General features: G+C 38.5%; 1 protein-coding gene across 3 annotated transcripts; it reads right to left on the reverse strand.

The window, feature by feature from the left end:
- Nucleotides 1-4860: 4860 nt before the first annotated feature.
- Nucleotides 4861-11585, reverse strand: borcs6 (BLOC-1 related complex subunit 6). 3 transcript variants are annotated; one of them, XM_015061022.1, is made up of 8 exons: nt 11297-11478; nt 10884-10928; nt 9364-9956; nt 9038-9227; nt 8759-8941; nt 6926-7089; nt 6652-6735; nt 4861-6050 (listed from the first exon to the last, which is right to left on the reverse strand). In XM_015061022.1, exons 1-8 carry the CDS (start codon nt 11304-11306, stop codon nt 5925-5927), a joined length of 1395 nt encoding a protein of 464 aa, XP_014916508.1. In that variant the 5' UTR covers nt 11307-11478; the 3' UTR covers nt 4861-5924. The 3 variants fall into 3 exon arrangements, with proteins under 3 accessions (XP_014916508.1, XP_014916510.1, XP_014916509.1); XM_015061024.1 differs by lacking the exons at nt 10884-10928; nt 11297-11478 and adding an exon at nt 11511-11585; XM_015061023.1 differs by lacking the exon at nt 10884-10928 and having other exon boundaries at nt 11297-11477.
- Nucleotides 11586-13692: the final 2107 nt, after the last annotated feature.

A 13692-nucleotide genomic window follows, 5' to 3' on the forward strand; every position in this document is an offset into this window, starting at 1 on the left:
TATGGCTGATCCATACTTTTGTAATTTATGTTGTTAGCATTATTTATATCTTGTCTGTACATAACTGTGATGTATTAAATCTGCTTTAAAAACTGAATAAAAATGAAAGGAAACCTTGTAAAAAAGTGAGCTCAAACAAAAACGCAGAAGCATTAATAGATCCTACCAAAGATATTTAGCTGTGTTATATATCTAAAGGATTAATAAATCCATTCATATTCCAGAAATTGTTTTACACGGGAGGTCGTCTCTAATGTCAGCTCACACAGAGGACACATCCATCATGGAAAACAACTTTCAACTCACACTTCCTCCAGAGCTGGGAGTAAACAGTGAAAATGCACTGAGCAAATATTCAAATCAAGGGATGTTCTTGTTCTCACAGCCGTCAATGACTAGTTTATACGCAAAAGTCACAGAATATGAATCTCTGACCTTCTCTGGGCTACAATTTTGACAAATTTGTATATACAAAAAAATCTAAATTTATAGATGTTACACCTTGTATGAAAAATTGCTAAATTTCTGAGATCTTTGGCCTCCCCTGTCTGAGTTTTGGTGAAACTACACCAGGACCTTGTTAAAGGCAGACAGAAATGGTGAACAATTAAAAAAAAAAAAGGAGAGAGATATTTTATTAAGCTTTAAGGTATGAGGCACAACCAATCATTAGATGTGCAAAAGGAATCAATAAAAAACAGTTTTTCATCCATGTGAGTTGAGCCACAGCAAAGAGGCAGAGTGTGCTTTGCTATGTTTAAGTAAATGTTATTTTTCTTTTAAAACAAGAAAAATTAAAGATATGCACACAGATACAACTTTATAGCTTAAGGGAAATTAATATTACATCATGTCTAATTTCTTTCACATTCAAAACTGCAAACATTTTTAACAAAGCCATCTGGCTCATTTTAGATTAATTTAGAATATATATTTATTTTTCTGTACCAGCTCATTTAGAAAGCCCCGTGCTGCTTTTGCTGCTCAAAGTTGGCACTTTTAAACATTTTTGTAGCCAATGTAAGCAACAATAAGGAGCAAAGAAGTGCTGCTAAGCACGGATTTTTAACTCCCTCCATGTTTATATATATATATATATATATATATTCAATACGTTTGTTTTTAGACATTTAACTATGAAGCCATGCAGGCTGCATAATGAAGATAGATATGCCTGAGATCATCTTGTTTTCTCCCCAAACAACTTTATACATGTGATAAAAATGGTTTTAGGATAAAACGGCAGCAAGATCAAGGTGTTATTGGCTTATTTATCATTATTAATATTCAGAATTAAGGCATGGGCTGATCTGAGATCCACAGAGTGTAAATGAAACCATTCTTTGGCTAACTTTTAGTTAATCCATGCTACGTACAGTTGGAAAAAACTCAGATCACACCAGGATTTTCTCTCAGGAATCTAGGAAGGGAACGTTTTTTAAAACCAAGAATTTTCATAAAACTTTGGCACACCCTGATGTGTCCTTTGCAAGGACATAAATGGATTTATAACCCACACACAAACCTTTTAAAGGTCACACACAGTTGTCTGTTAATCGCTCTGCACATATGGTGCATTTAATGTAAACTGGAAAATTTAAATATGCGACGCTGGGCAGAGAGAATAAGAACAGGAGGAGTTTTCAGAGTCGGATCAGGTAAAGGTTCATCAGCTTTGACTTCTGAAGTTCACGGACGATTTACCAAACACCCGGGAGCAAATGAATATCCAGTCTGTCCGTCCAAACAAACCTGACTGGAAGTAACTTTTCTATTACAAAGCAGGGCGGCGTTTTCTGACAGATTGAATATGCTCGATTTCCTCATGTAAAGTCAAATCTTCCAATCATAAATCTTTAGGTTTAGACTCTTTTGTTGAAAAACCTACTTCTCAGGAAGAGAAAGCTTCACTTGAGCACAAACTGATGATGAACGAACCTCTAAACTGAAGAAGGGATAAGATGTAGATGTTTGCATAATGAAATCGAAATACTTCATGTCTTACTTTTCGCTAATTCCACATGGAGTTTATGTAGATCAGTGCAAAAAAAAAAAATAAAAAGTAAAAAAATGCATCAGTGTTATCTTCAGAATATTACTGTGCGTGTAAGTGTCAATAATTTATATGTAAATCCAAACTCACCTCTAACTCAAATGTCTGGGCTTCATTTCCCGACGACGAAGACACAAACAGCAAAAGGAAAAACATTTCTGTCATTCTGAGAGTTTGTTTTCCAGGTTTTATTTACAAATAATATTATTAAATAGTAAATGAATGTAGACGTTAAGGACAACAGTGAAATTTGTCACTACAGCCAAAAACACCAATTTGTTACTGACAATTAGAAACTGATTTAAGTTGCAACATCCTAACAGCATGAGAGCATCTCATTTGATTTTACTGTTTTGCGAATGTAACATATTTATTTATTGTGGTTTAAAGTCTGAGTCTGATAGAAAGCAAACATGGTGGACAACAACAAAAAAAAAATAGATAAATGCATCTGCTCTTAAACTGTTCAGATCTGGTGTTAATGATTATAATAATGGTTTTATATTCAGTTTTACTTTGATTAGTTGTTTGCTGAGATAATTAGTTACATTTTAACCAGGATAAAAGTAACATTTCCACACACAAAAAATCAATTTACAAAAAAAATTATATTGCTTTAAGATGACCAGATGAAATTTTAAGGAGTTTAAACTAATTTATTTTGTGCTTCTTTTTTTCTTTTGGAAACAAGGCAGCAGAGTGACTGGAGTCTGAAATCAGCTCTGCTCAATATTAGTTTCCACTGCAGCTGCAGATCCATTTAGAGCCGACTGATCAACACAAATAAACCGATTCATATTTCAGATGCGACACCCAGGATTTTTCAGAGGTCAAAGTGATTTTGAACCATGCAGAGTGTTGCAATTACATCTCTGAAGTGCTTTATGAGCAGGAAGCCGCGTTCCTGAAACTTTGAAGATGTTTCTGCTCTTTTACTTGAAGTGAGAGCAGCGTCATCAGGCAGCACTCTCTTGAGGAGTTAAGGCACAGATATACAGAGAAGAAACTTTTATGGTAAATTTTTTTTTTTTTAGCTTTTTTTTTTTTTTTTAGCAGGAAGGGCATTTTCCCAAAAAGCCACGAGCTAGACGACTGTTGTGTGTGCATGCGTTCAGGCCGTTACCACAGAAACTACTTGACAACATATATGCCTGTCCTCTCAGATGGACGCATCCTGACCCCTCTGGCTTTGCTGTCTGTCGTACGTTTATGTGGACAATATTGGCAGCTTGCATGTTTAAAAGGAACACAAATTTTCTCAGAGAGGAACACCAACCTTATAGGACTTTAAAGATTTAAAATATATATTTCTAATGTGCATTGTTTTAAAATCAAAATTTCAGACATTTTGCTTACTGAAACTAAAGCAGGGAAACGTATCGATTGAAGCAGCTTTATTGGGAACCGGTCAATACTGGAATACAGTTTATGTGAGCAGAGAGAACAGGAGAGAATTACAAAGATAAAAGAACGATGGCACAAGCCAAATGACACACAATGACATAGTTGAATCAAATCTTTTGCATTCACTGTATAAAACGTTTCCCCCCCTCACTGTCAGAAATGATCCTGTTTAAGGTTCGTTACGGTTCACAAAATTGTTTTATGTACTAAATTCCAGAATGATGAAAGTGTTTAGCACTTTCTTCAAAATCACAAGTTCACGTGCACTAAGATTCCTACGACTTAAGGATTCAAGAAAGCTCAAATGATGAGGATGTCATGGCTTTGTAAGTTTCATCTTTGGGCATCACATTCATCTGTTCAAACTACTATATAGTAGTTTGAACCTTTACCTGTTTAGCAAGAACATATAGTAGGAATGTCCAGGCAGCACAATGTTCAGGAACAAAACGGGTTTCTTTGTCTCGGAGTTGAAAATGTTTTGATAAACCCCTGAACAAAAGCTCAACATCTGGTGAAGATGCAGGTAAGAGTACCAACATTGGCTTAAAAACCGCACAGAGGAAGAAGAACATTAAAAGCCATATTAGTTGCTATACGCACTCAGAGACAAAGTCCTTAACTTCTGGAGACATGTTGTGTGATTTAAAATCAAGGTTTCACTCAAGTCTCGTAGAAGAAATTTGTGGCAGAGCTGAAAAGGGGCTCGTGAACGAGATGACCTACAAACCCGAGTCACGCCAGTTCTGAGAAGCTTATTAAAAAAAGGTTGACCCCAAGTCATAAGATCTAAAAGGCAATGCTATCAAATACTAAAAATAAATGTATGTAAACTTCTGAATTTGAAAAAAGTTCAGCAAAAGCCCAGCCTGGTAAAGGTCAGACCGTTTGCTTCCTGTAGAGGTTCTGGATCCTCGACTGCTGAGAAAATTAACAAAAGCCTCCCTGTCATTATTCTGGCTTCTAGTGAGTAGAAATTAATTTTTATAATCCTTACAAATCTAAAACTGACATTTTTATACAGTGTATGTAAAAAAAAAAAAAAAGTAACTACATATCATTGTATGTCATTTGAATCTGAAGCATTTCATGTTATGAATTTAGTTCAAAAGGTTTAAGTGATGAATTATGAACATGAACGGTTCAGTTTTAACTGGCGGGGAACTGAACCCGGAACTGGTCTCGGTAAGAATGAACTTCAAAACCATAATTTAACACCATGTGTGACAGGCTGTTTGGAGAAAAAAAAAAAAAAGAAGAGAAGAACTGGAGCTGCAGTGAAATTTATATTCCCATGAGAAGCTCTGAGGCAACAAAAATATTATTGACTTCAAAATTCAATCAAGTCGGAGCATAAAAAATGATATCTAGCCTGTCGGGCGATGACATCTAGACGTCAAATTGAGTAAAATATCTGGTACTTTTTAATATTTTATTATTTGGACAACGTTCAAAGACAGTTTTAGGATCACTTAAGATTACTCTCCCCGGTTATGTTCCTCACTTCGTCTCTTCGTTTTACGCCGCCGCAGAGGAAGGAGACGGAGACTCGTGGCAGATTCTGGCTTGTTATTAACGAAGCAGATCTGTGATTTAACGGTTGACTCGTCCCTTTCAGGTGATGGGAGAGAATCGGAGTGGATAAAGTGAAAGACTCTCGGTACAGATCGGAGCCCATTAGACGGCAGACATTACCGTGACACACAGACGCAATGTTTTGTTTTGGTTTTTTTGTTCTTTTTTTTTTTTTCCTGAACAAGCACGCATGCTGAGCAGACTGAATAAATAAAAACATACAGACACACACAGTGAAGGAACCTGCTTGTTGCATAAGATTAAAAAATAGACTTTCTGTTCCAGTGCAAATGTCACCGTCTTCCGATCAGTTTAGTCTTGCCTCTCCAGAGACAGAAATATCGCCCCCGTCTGCGGAGGAGAGGTTAGTGCAATCTGAACCAGGCAGGCTGGACGGATAAAAGTATCACACTCCTCAGACTGTAAGGAGGAACAACGAATGTGTGTAGCCCACCTGCTGCGAGGTTTGTGTTTGTGCATGGGTGCGACCTACTAAGTATCCGGAGCGAAAGAGTTAATTTGGAGGGATTTTCTTCTTGAAATTTTGACAAGAAGAAGAAAAAAGAAAAAAAAACAAAAACAAAAAGAACAGCTCATCCTCAAAAGTCGATGCATTTCTTTTTAGATCCCACAACACAAAAACGGGTCATCTTCAAACGGCACACAGAAGAGCTATGAGTGGAAATCATTCAGCATGCCGGGCAGCGGCGGGTTCCAGACTCCTGAGGTGAACTTGATCTTCGCTGCAGTGTGTGTGTGCTACCTGCGAGAAAAGGCTGCGTTTGCTTGCCGGCATCCTTTTTTTTTTTGTTTATTTGTTTGTTTCTTGTGGATGAGCTTTAGGTTGGATCTTTGCAGGTCGGAGCTGTGTTCGGGAAGGGGGTGGGGGGGTTTACTTGCAGATCGCTTCTAGAGCATCCAGGGTGCGTTTGATGTCACGGATCTGAGCCGCCAGCGTGTGGATGGGCTGCATGGAGCGATCCAGCTCCTCGCAACGAGCCATTAGTGTATACATGCCCTGGAGGAACAAACAGAGACATAAAGAAATGAACAACGTTGTGTCTAAAAGTACAGAGCTGGGAAACAATCTGTGTCCCTTACGCTTCATATTTTGTCACATTGTCATCACAAACTTTACATCACATTTTTCAAAAAATTCCATAATTTTCCAAGTTCTTCACTTTCACCTTAAAATATAAAATACAAAAAAAATAATAATACAAAAGGGAGGGAGGGAAAAAGAGGAGGTAACACAGGACATAAGAAAAGGAAGAAAGGGAAGACAGTAGGAAGAGAAGGAAGGACAAATGAAACACATTCAGATAACAGGATATAGAATAAAGCAAAATGAGAATAAAATACAAGTTTGTGATTACAACAATGTAGCAAACTGGAACAAGTTACAATTGAGAAAATGCAGAACACTTTAAACTTCTGAAGCTTAGAGGATATGAAGATCCAGTGGCACCTACAGTTCATTAAGGACTCAGTTTTCAATTTAAACAGATTTTGTTACAATTAACCCACTCAAAATGAAATGATAATCCACCAAGAATCCACTAATCCTTTCTAAATCAGTTCCACACATTTATAAAGACGAGTCACATTCCACGTTTCACCTTTATGCTCATGTCTACAGACTCTCCCAGGCTGTCCACGGAGTCTCTGTAGGTCTGGATGTAGCCAACGCTCAGAGCCGTCATCTGTAGAAATAAGAGTCGGACAGGCAGAAGCGACAGTGAGAAAACAGTACGGCGCACAGAGATTCTGTGTGGCAGGAGGAGAAGAAAGCTGAATGGACATGAGCACCGTCCCTATAAATGATCCGGTAGCAAGCGTGATTCAGTGCAACACACAAACTAAAACGGCCATTGGAGCGTGGCGCCAGCTCACATTCTGGATGGTCCCGTTGAGGCTCTTCATCATCATCTCCACGCTGTGGGCCACCTCCTGGGTGTGTCTCTGGAGGTCCAACAGAACTGTGGGGTCGATCGGCGGGATGTCCGCTGGTCTCCGTGACAACCCTCGGCTTCGGTAGATTGGACCCGAGCAGTCAGCTGCAGTGTAAAACATCATGAAATTAGGCAATTGTACGCAACAACAAAAGGGATACACATATTCTCTTGGTTGGATGAGTAAAGGTTTAAAATCAACTGATGGCGCCGGCACACCGACGACATAAGGATTATATTTGTAGAAGAACATCGTGTCAAAACATGTCAGAATACAGAAGTCGTCGGAGGTCAGCGGATCTGAAATAAATAAATAAAAGGTGACAGCTTCTTTCATCCCGGCAGCAGCAGGACTTTAATAGTAAATCCTCCTAGTCTAAACAAAGTGAGTCATCCATCTTAATTGAATCAGCAGGTAGAGGGAATGAGCTGCCACACAGGGGATATTGACTGTGTCGCTGCGCCTAAATTAAATGGCTGCTTTAGCCGTCACTCTCATCCGGGAGGAGTCTGAGAGCGAGGAGCGGCGCCGCGGCGTGTTCCTCCGTGAAATTTAAACATGTCAGGCTTCTGCTAATGGACCATCTACATTAGGCCAGGCTGAAAAACTTCAAAGGACTGATTTATTCCCGGGATTAGATTTACACATGTCGCCTCACAGCTCTACGGCAGGCCAAACGCCGACAGTCATCCACCGATGTCATCCATCACAATGCCTGGCAAAAGTGTTCACACCTTGTGACGTTTTCCAAATTTGAATTAAACTTATTTAACAGAGATTATGGGCGACAGACCGACACACATGCTTAGGTAATTGCAAAATAGACAATAGTTTCTACATGTCATCTTACTTTTTTTTTTTTTTTTATCTATATGGGACTGCAACTAACAATTATTTTGGTTATCAATTAATCAATTTTGGCGATTAATCAAATATAAAAGTTTGCACATTCTGCCAAATTCTGATCCTTTGTAGCAAATGATGCATATTGAGAAAAAAAAAAAAATCCTTCGAACATCAACATATTACAAAAGCTCAGTCGCAAAATAGGAAAAAGCTGATTTGTTGACTAGTTTTTTGATTGATCAATTAATAATTGGATAACAAAAGGTTCATTAATAGGAGATTTATTTATTTTTCCCCACAGATTTTAAGCCAAGTGAAGCTAAAACGATGCCACTTTAGTTCTGGGTAGTGCATATTTACAAAGTTTTTTTTTTCCATCTTAAATACAAAATGTGTATATTTTCTGTAAATATACACATTTTGTGTATCTGTGTTGTTCTTTCAGCAAACAGCCTTTTTAAGTTGACTATTAAATTGGTTAATTATTTCAATAATCGATTCACCATGATTAATCTTATCAAATCAATATAAATCAAATAATTCCCACAGCATGATGCTGCACTGATGCAACACAAAGTGCTGCGCAGCTGTAAAAGGAAAGTGGAAGGAAAATGATGTTCAGTTCTCAACTTGTATACAATTAAGTGAGCTGTGCAGTTGTCTTTAGCCCCCTTTACTCCAATTCCCTAAAATGCAGCCTTATCAACTTCCTTTTGAAGCCATCCAATGGGTAAATACACCTGTGTGGAATTTAATCTCAGGATAAATATAGCTTCATATGTTTCTTAGAACCTTGCTAACATAGGTTCAATCTGGACGTGTCTCAGGGCGTCGTCTTTAAAAACGGTTTAGTGAAATTCCATTTTTTTTAGCTCTTAAATGATGTTAATGAAACAAGAGAAATGGAGTTTTTAGAATTTCACGCACAATCACTGCAGTCCAGGCTGGGCTTGGAGCTCATTTTGATCTTCTGCTCCAGGTTCTTTGTGATGAAGTTGGTGAGGTCTCCTTCATGGCTGACCGTCCCTTCCAGCTCCAGAGCCGAGGAGATGGTGGCCCTTCGGCCCTCTGACTGCCCGCTTCTGCCACCTCCTCTGGCTCCTGGACCACCTGGGGGGTAAAAAAAAAGCACAAAAGAAAAACAGTATGAAAAATTACAGAAAGCACCAGACACTACATGTAATCCAAACTGCGACTGAAACGTACCTCCGCAGGCTTGACTGATTTCATCCAGGCTCTTGCTGTCCTGCATCCCCCGGTTGTTCCGAACCCAAACCTGGGCCATGACGTGGGGAGGGCATGGGGTGTCGTCTGAGGTGAGAAGAGCAGGTTGAGGAGTAGAAGAAGAGGAGGTGGTACTGGGACCGGGGGCTGAAGAGGAGTAGTGTTGCGAGGGCTGCAGAAACGGGTAAGAACGGGTAGGAACTGATAAATGGTGATAATAAAAACTGGATTCTGAGACCAGTCTGTAAATCTCAACTCCTATTGGCTCAGCTACATTGTTTTTGTCCTTAATCCTACTAACCACTTACCTCCTTCTTTGCCCTTCCTCCAGTGTTCCTCCACCTGTTCTCGTTCTTCTCGTCCGTCTCCATATCCTGCTTCTCTTTCTCTCCGTCCTCATCTTCCTCTCTCCTGTCGAGCCTTCTCTCTTCACTCTCAGCCTCTGTCGGGTGTCTTTCTGCAATGTCAGGGCCTCCCTGCTGACATACTTCTGTGGCCTCTGCATGCGGTGCTGAATCCCACATGAGAACCAGATCCTCGGCCTTCGATCCCTCAGGAATGTCTGTGTCTTTGGATTCGGAGTTTCCTGTTTCTGCGTCATCATGAAAAGAGAGGTCTACCACCTGGGGACCATGTAATGATAAGCTAGATGTTCTCTCGTGAAGATCTGTCTCAGTGTCTAAGTTGCTTTCTGCAGCGTTCAGTCTGTTTGCCGTGTCAACGTGGTTCTCGGTTCTCCCGTCCATCGACTCCGCTCCGTCATCGGGTAACCTGCTCCCGCCGTGTTTTACCGAGACCGGCGCGTGAGGGCCGTTCTCCAGAGAGACGGGCGTCGCCACCCCATTAGCTGCTTCTGGCACTTCTGTGCCAATAACAGGGGAGAGACTCATCCCTCCCTCTGCTGGTGAAAACAAGAAAAAAGGTACTAAAATCCTACATAAGGAAAGACTCTGCTTTTAAAAAAGCAATCAAGGGGATTTCAATGCTCTAATGTTACTCTATCAACTGTATAAACACCAATTGCCTTGAATAAAAATGAATGCTTACTTGCATTTTTCATATTTGCCAAAAACAGAACATGAACTTATAGAAATATAGTCTGATAGTAGAAAAGCAACTTGACTGGAATAAAAAAAATGTAGCAGAAATAAGAGTTTTATTCGGAAAATTGGACAGAAGCAAGCAGTAATTATAGTTTTCAATAATTGTACAATATATATCCTTCATAGAATATTTGATAGGGAAACTTTTGTAGTTGATCTGTGGAAGTCTGAAGTTTGTTTCTGTTAACTACGTGACAGAACATTCATTTGGATAAATTCTGAGAAAACAAATTAGCTTTAAGGAAAGAACTAAGTTGTGATGGTTCTTTATTTCTTCAGCACAAAAAAATGTTCTGAATCAAGTCTCAGATCCCAGAACCACGACAGGCTAAATTGTACCGCAAACCAGCACTGCTTCAGAACGAAACTTCAGTCTTATAGCAGTTTTACAAATAAGTGAATAACAAGCTTAGCCATGAAGATGGAGTTAGAAAAAATATTGTTTGGACGGAGTTTTTCTTTTAAAGAGACAATGAAGTGATAAAGTGCTCCTACAGGATATTCTGATAACGATGACAAATACCTTATGTGGTTTCTTATTAGGAGCAACATGGGGTTTCCTGTCAACAAAATAAATTTAAGTGGCTCCTAATCACCTTGTAATCCTCCTACTCTTGTATCAGCGCTCCATCAAAAATATTTTTGAAAACTCAGGTTTGGATCATTTTGAAAATGACAAGTAGTTCCCCCCAGTTGTTCTAACTTTGAAAAAATACCAAACGAACATTTCAGTTTCCACAGCTGCGTGCGGGAACCATGTGATCTTGCTCCTTGAAAGGAAGTAAACAAGCAAAGTCAGTAAAAAAAATAATAAAAAAAAAATCTACACGTCAGGATTATGACAGAGAGGGCTGTGTCACTGCATTTAAATGCTGCAGGTCAAGATCAGATGACCCACTATTTAATTCATAGTCCCTAAACATGTCCCCGAGTTTCTACACACGTTTTAAATCCAGACGTTAACATTAACCAAAACTGCAGACTCCTGACAGCCACTTAATACACTAACATATTAACGCTAAAATAACTGGTGCTCATTAAACCAAATTGGTGTTATAATTGTATTTGTTTTACCAAACTACGAAGCTTAAGGACTTGCCATGACACACAAAGTGAGATATAAAGGGAACGAGTCTACCGTTGGTCATCGGTGAGGAAGTAGCTGCGCTGCTGTTTTGATGCGGCTAACATTAGCTGCTAAGGCCTCCGACTCACAAACCTGAGCAAACCTGATTTGGTTCAACTGAAACCGTTACAAAGCGGGACTTATTTTAGCCTAATATTCAGACTCATTTCGTAAATGCATCAGTTAGCGACGCCACAGGCCCCAATTTATCGAAAGAAACACTCACCAGAGCAGTTTCTATCTTGTAAGATGTAAGCAACAACCGAGTCCGATCAATATATTGTTCCCCACAACTCCCCAAAGAACCGTTCCGCTTCGCGAAACCTTTCAGGGCATCACATAAAAACAACAATTACCTTTTAAACATTGCCATGTAAATGTAAACAATAACTCAGAAAATGAATTATTCATACTTTTTAGAGTTATGTTTAACAATAATTAAATCCGTTTGATGTTCTAGAAAACCATCCAATAAGTCTGCAATCTGTAATCAAACTTAAATCAAATGCCTACACCAGAAACATAGCACATTGTTATGTTTATTTTTAACAATGTGCACCACTAATTTTACAAACATCGTCTTATTTATGTTATTTATTTCTGGGTGAAAAATGTATGCTGTATTTACCACAATTTTCCCAACAGATGGAGACAAACACCAGGGGCCCCTCAGGCTGCTGGCTCTGTTGTGGTGCCAAATGAGAAAAAGCAGAACTGAGATCTCTAGTGTTCTGTTGCTGACTCTGTACGTTTGTTCTCTGAATGGATGAATAGAAATTTATATTTAAAAATATAAACTCTCAAATTATACCAAGATCATATAGGTAAAAAATGAAATAGTTGTTATCATATACACTGAACTGGCAGGGCCTGAAAAGGTACTTGGTATGTGGAGCTTAAAACAAAAGCAAACAGATTATTAAACTTAATATCCTTTGAAAAATGTGCCTTTCCTTTGTTGGACTTATTGTACAAAAGTCCACCACAGCTATATTCCTACTTCAGTGAATTCAAAACCAGTTAGTTTATTTTCTTAGTCTCTACAATCTTATACAATCAGGATTTTGGTGTTTGCTTTTCACAGTTCTTTCCAATCAGAAAACTAGATAAATATTTGGCAAAAATCAGGTTTTAACCATTTAAGAACCATCAAAAATGTGAAATTGTATCTCCCATGTGAAGACCAAGGGGAAGTTATGCATGCTTTCTTAATGTCTTGTCTACACATGATGCTATTTTTTTTTTCTCTCAGGACCAAAAATCCTGTCTGCAGTGTTTGCACTCTGATCTGAATCCAGCTGAATACCTGGGACTAATAGGCGTGATCACAAAACTCTGTCTTATCGCCTCTGCCCTTGCTGCTGGTTCACTTGACTTAAAAGTTTTATAACTAACTTTTTGACTTTTAAATAATTTAGGCTTATTATGCTTAACTGGACACTGACCATCACACTTTCTCATTTTCTTGTATGTTCTAATATCCAAAATGTAAAAAATATTAAGATTAAGAATTTGTTAGAGCTTCCCTAAAAGCTTTCATAGTTTATCACTTCATATATTCACTGCACAAACTTCACAACTTTTAAATTTTTAAGGGACTTTTCAAGGATTCTGTGGTTTGCTGAATCCTTGAACATGGGCAACTGATTTTGTTGTCGTCTACTTACTACGTTCCATACAATACAAAGACTGATTTCAAACATTTTTTAGCCCTCTTTTACCCTTTATCAGATGCAAAAGCTAATATAATATGTATATTTTTCTTTTAAGCAGGTCTTTTGATTTTGCCAGTGTTCATTCTCTCTTCAACAACCACCAAACAAAATGTCGGAGGTTTTAACAGATCATGCTCGAATCACGTCCACCCGATGTGACACACGTCTGTGATTTTCCCCATGTGAAGAGAGAATGAGCGTAGGATACAGGGTCCTAATTTATTCCTCACCAGAAAAAAACAAACATTTTCATTACATTTTACAGAAAGTTATTTGCTTTTATTGATTGAGTTTTGTTTTTGTCTTTTTACAGTAATGAGAACATTTGTCCAAATATGTTAGACAAACATGCTGTTGTAAGCTGTCCTAATACCTTCATATAACTGCAACCCACTCACATTTAAACAGGCACCATATGTACAAAAGGTGTGCCTTGGTGAAATGTGCATGTTTGAGTCTGTCTCACAACACCCAGTATTTTTGCTTTCACACTGTCATTTTGGGAATGAGTCTATAACTTATTTCAAATGACAGTGAAATAACCTGCCAGGAGGCCTTGAAATAATGAGAAGATATTGGTTTGGTCTGTGTGCCTCCACAGTGGAAATAAAGCCAGTGTCTTGTGGCTTTATTTAAAAAATAAAACTTTGAATGGCAAACCCCTGCAGCAGAGGAGAGAGGACTGAAAAAACC

The sequence above is a fragment of the Poecilia latipinna genome, unplaced genomic scaffold (genome assembly GCF_001443285.1).
Source record: "Poecilia latipinna isolate Pla-1442-1.1 unplaced genomic scaffold, P_latipinna-1.0 Scaffold1767, whole genome shotgun sequence".
Taxonomy (NCBI): Eukaryota; Metazoa; Chordata; class Actinopteri; order Cyprinodontiformes; family Poeciliidae; genus Poecilia; species Poecilia latipinna.

Excerpts from the sequence above, each read along its gene's own strand:
- borcs6 (XM_015061022.1), bottom strand. Across the intron at positions 9,228-9,363 it reads GAGGAAGGGCAAAGAAGGAG|CCCTCGCAACACTACTCCTC; the intron begins GTAAGTGGTTAG and ends CCGTTTCTGCAG. Across the intron at positions 6,736-6,925 it reads TCAACGGGACCATCCAGAAT|ATGACGGCTCTGAGCGTTGG; the intron begins GTGAGCTGGCGC and ends TTATTTCTACAG.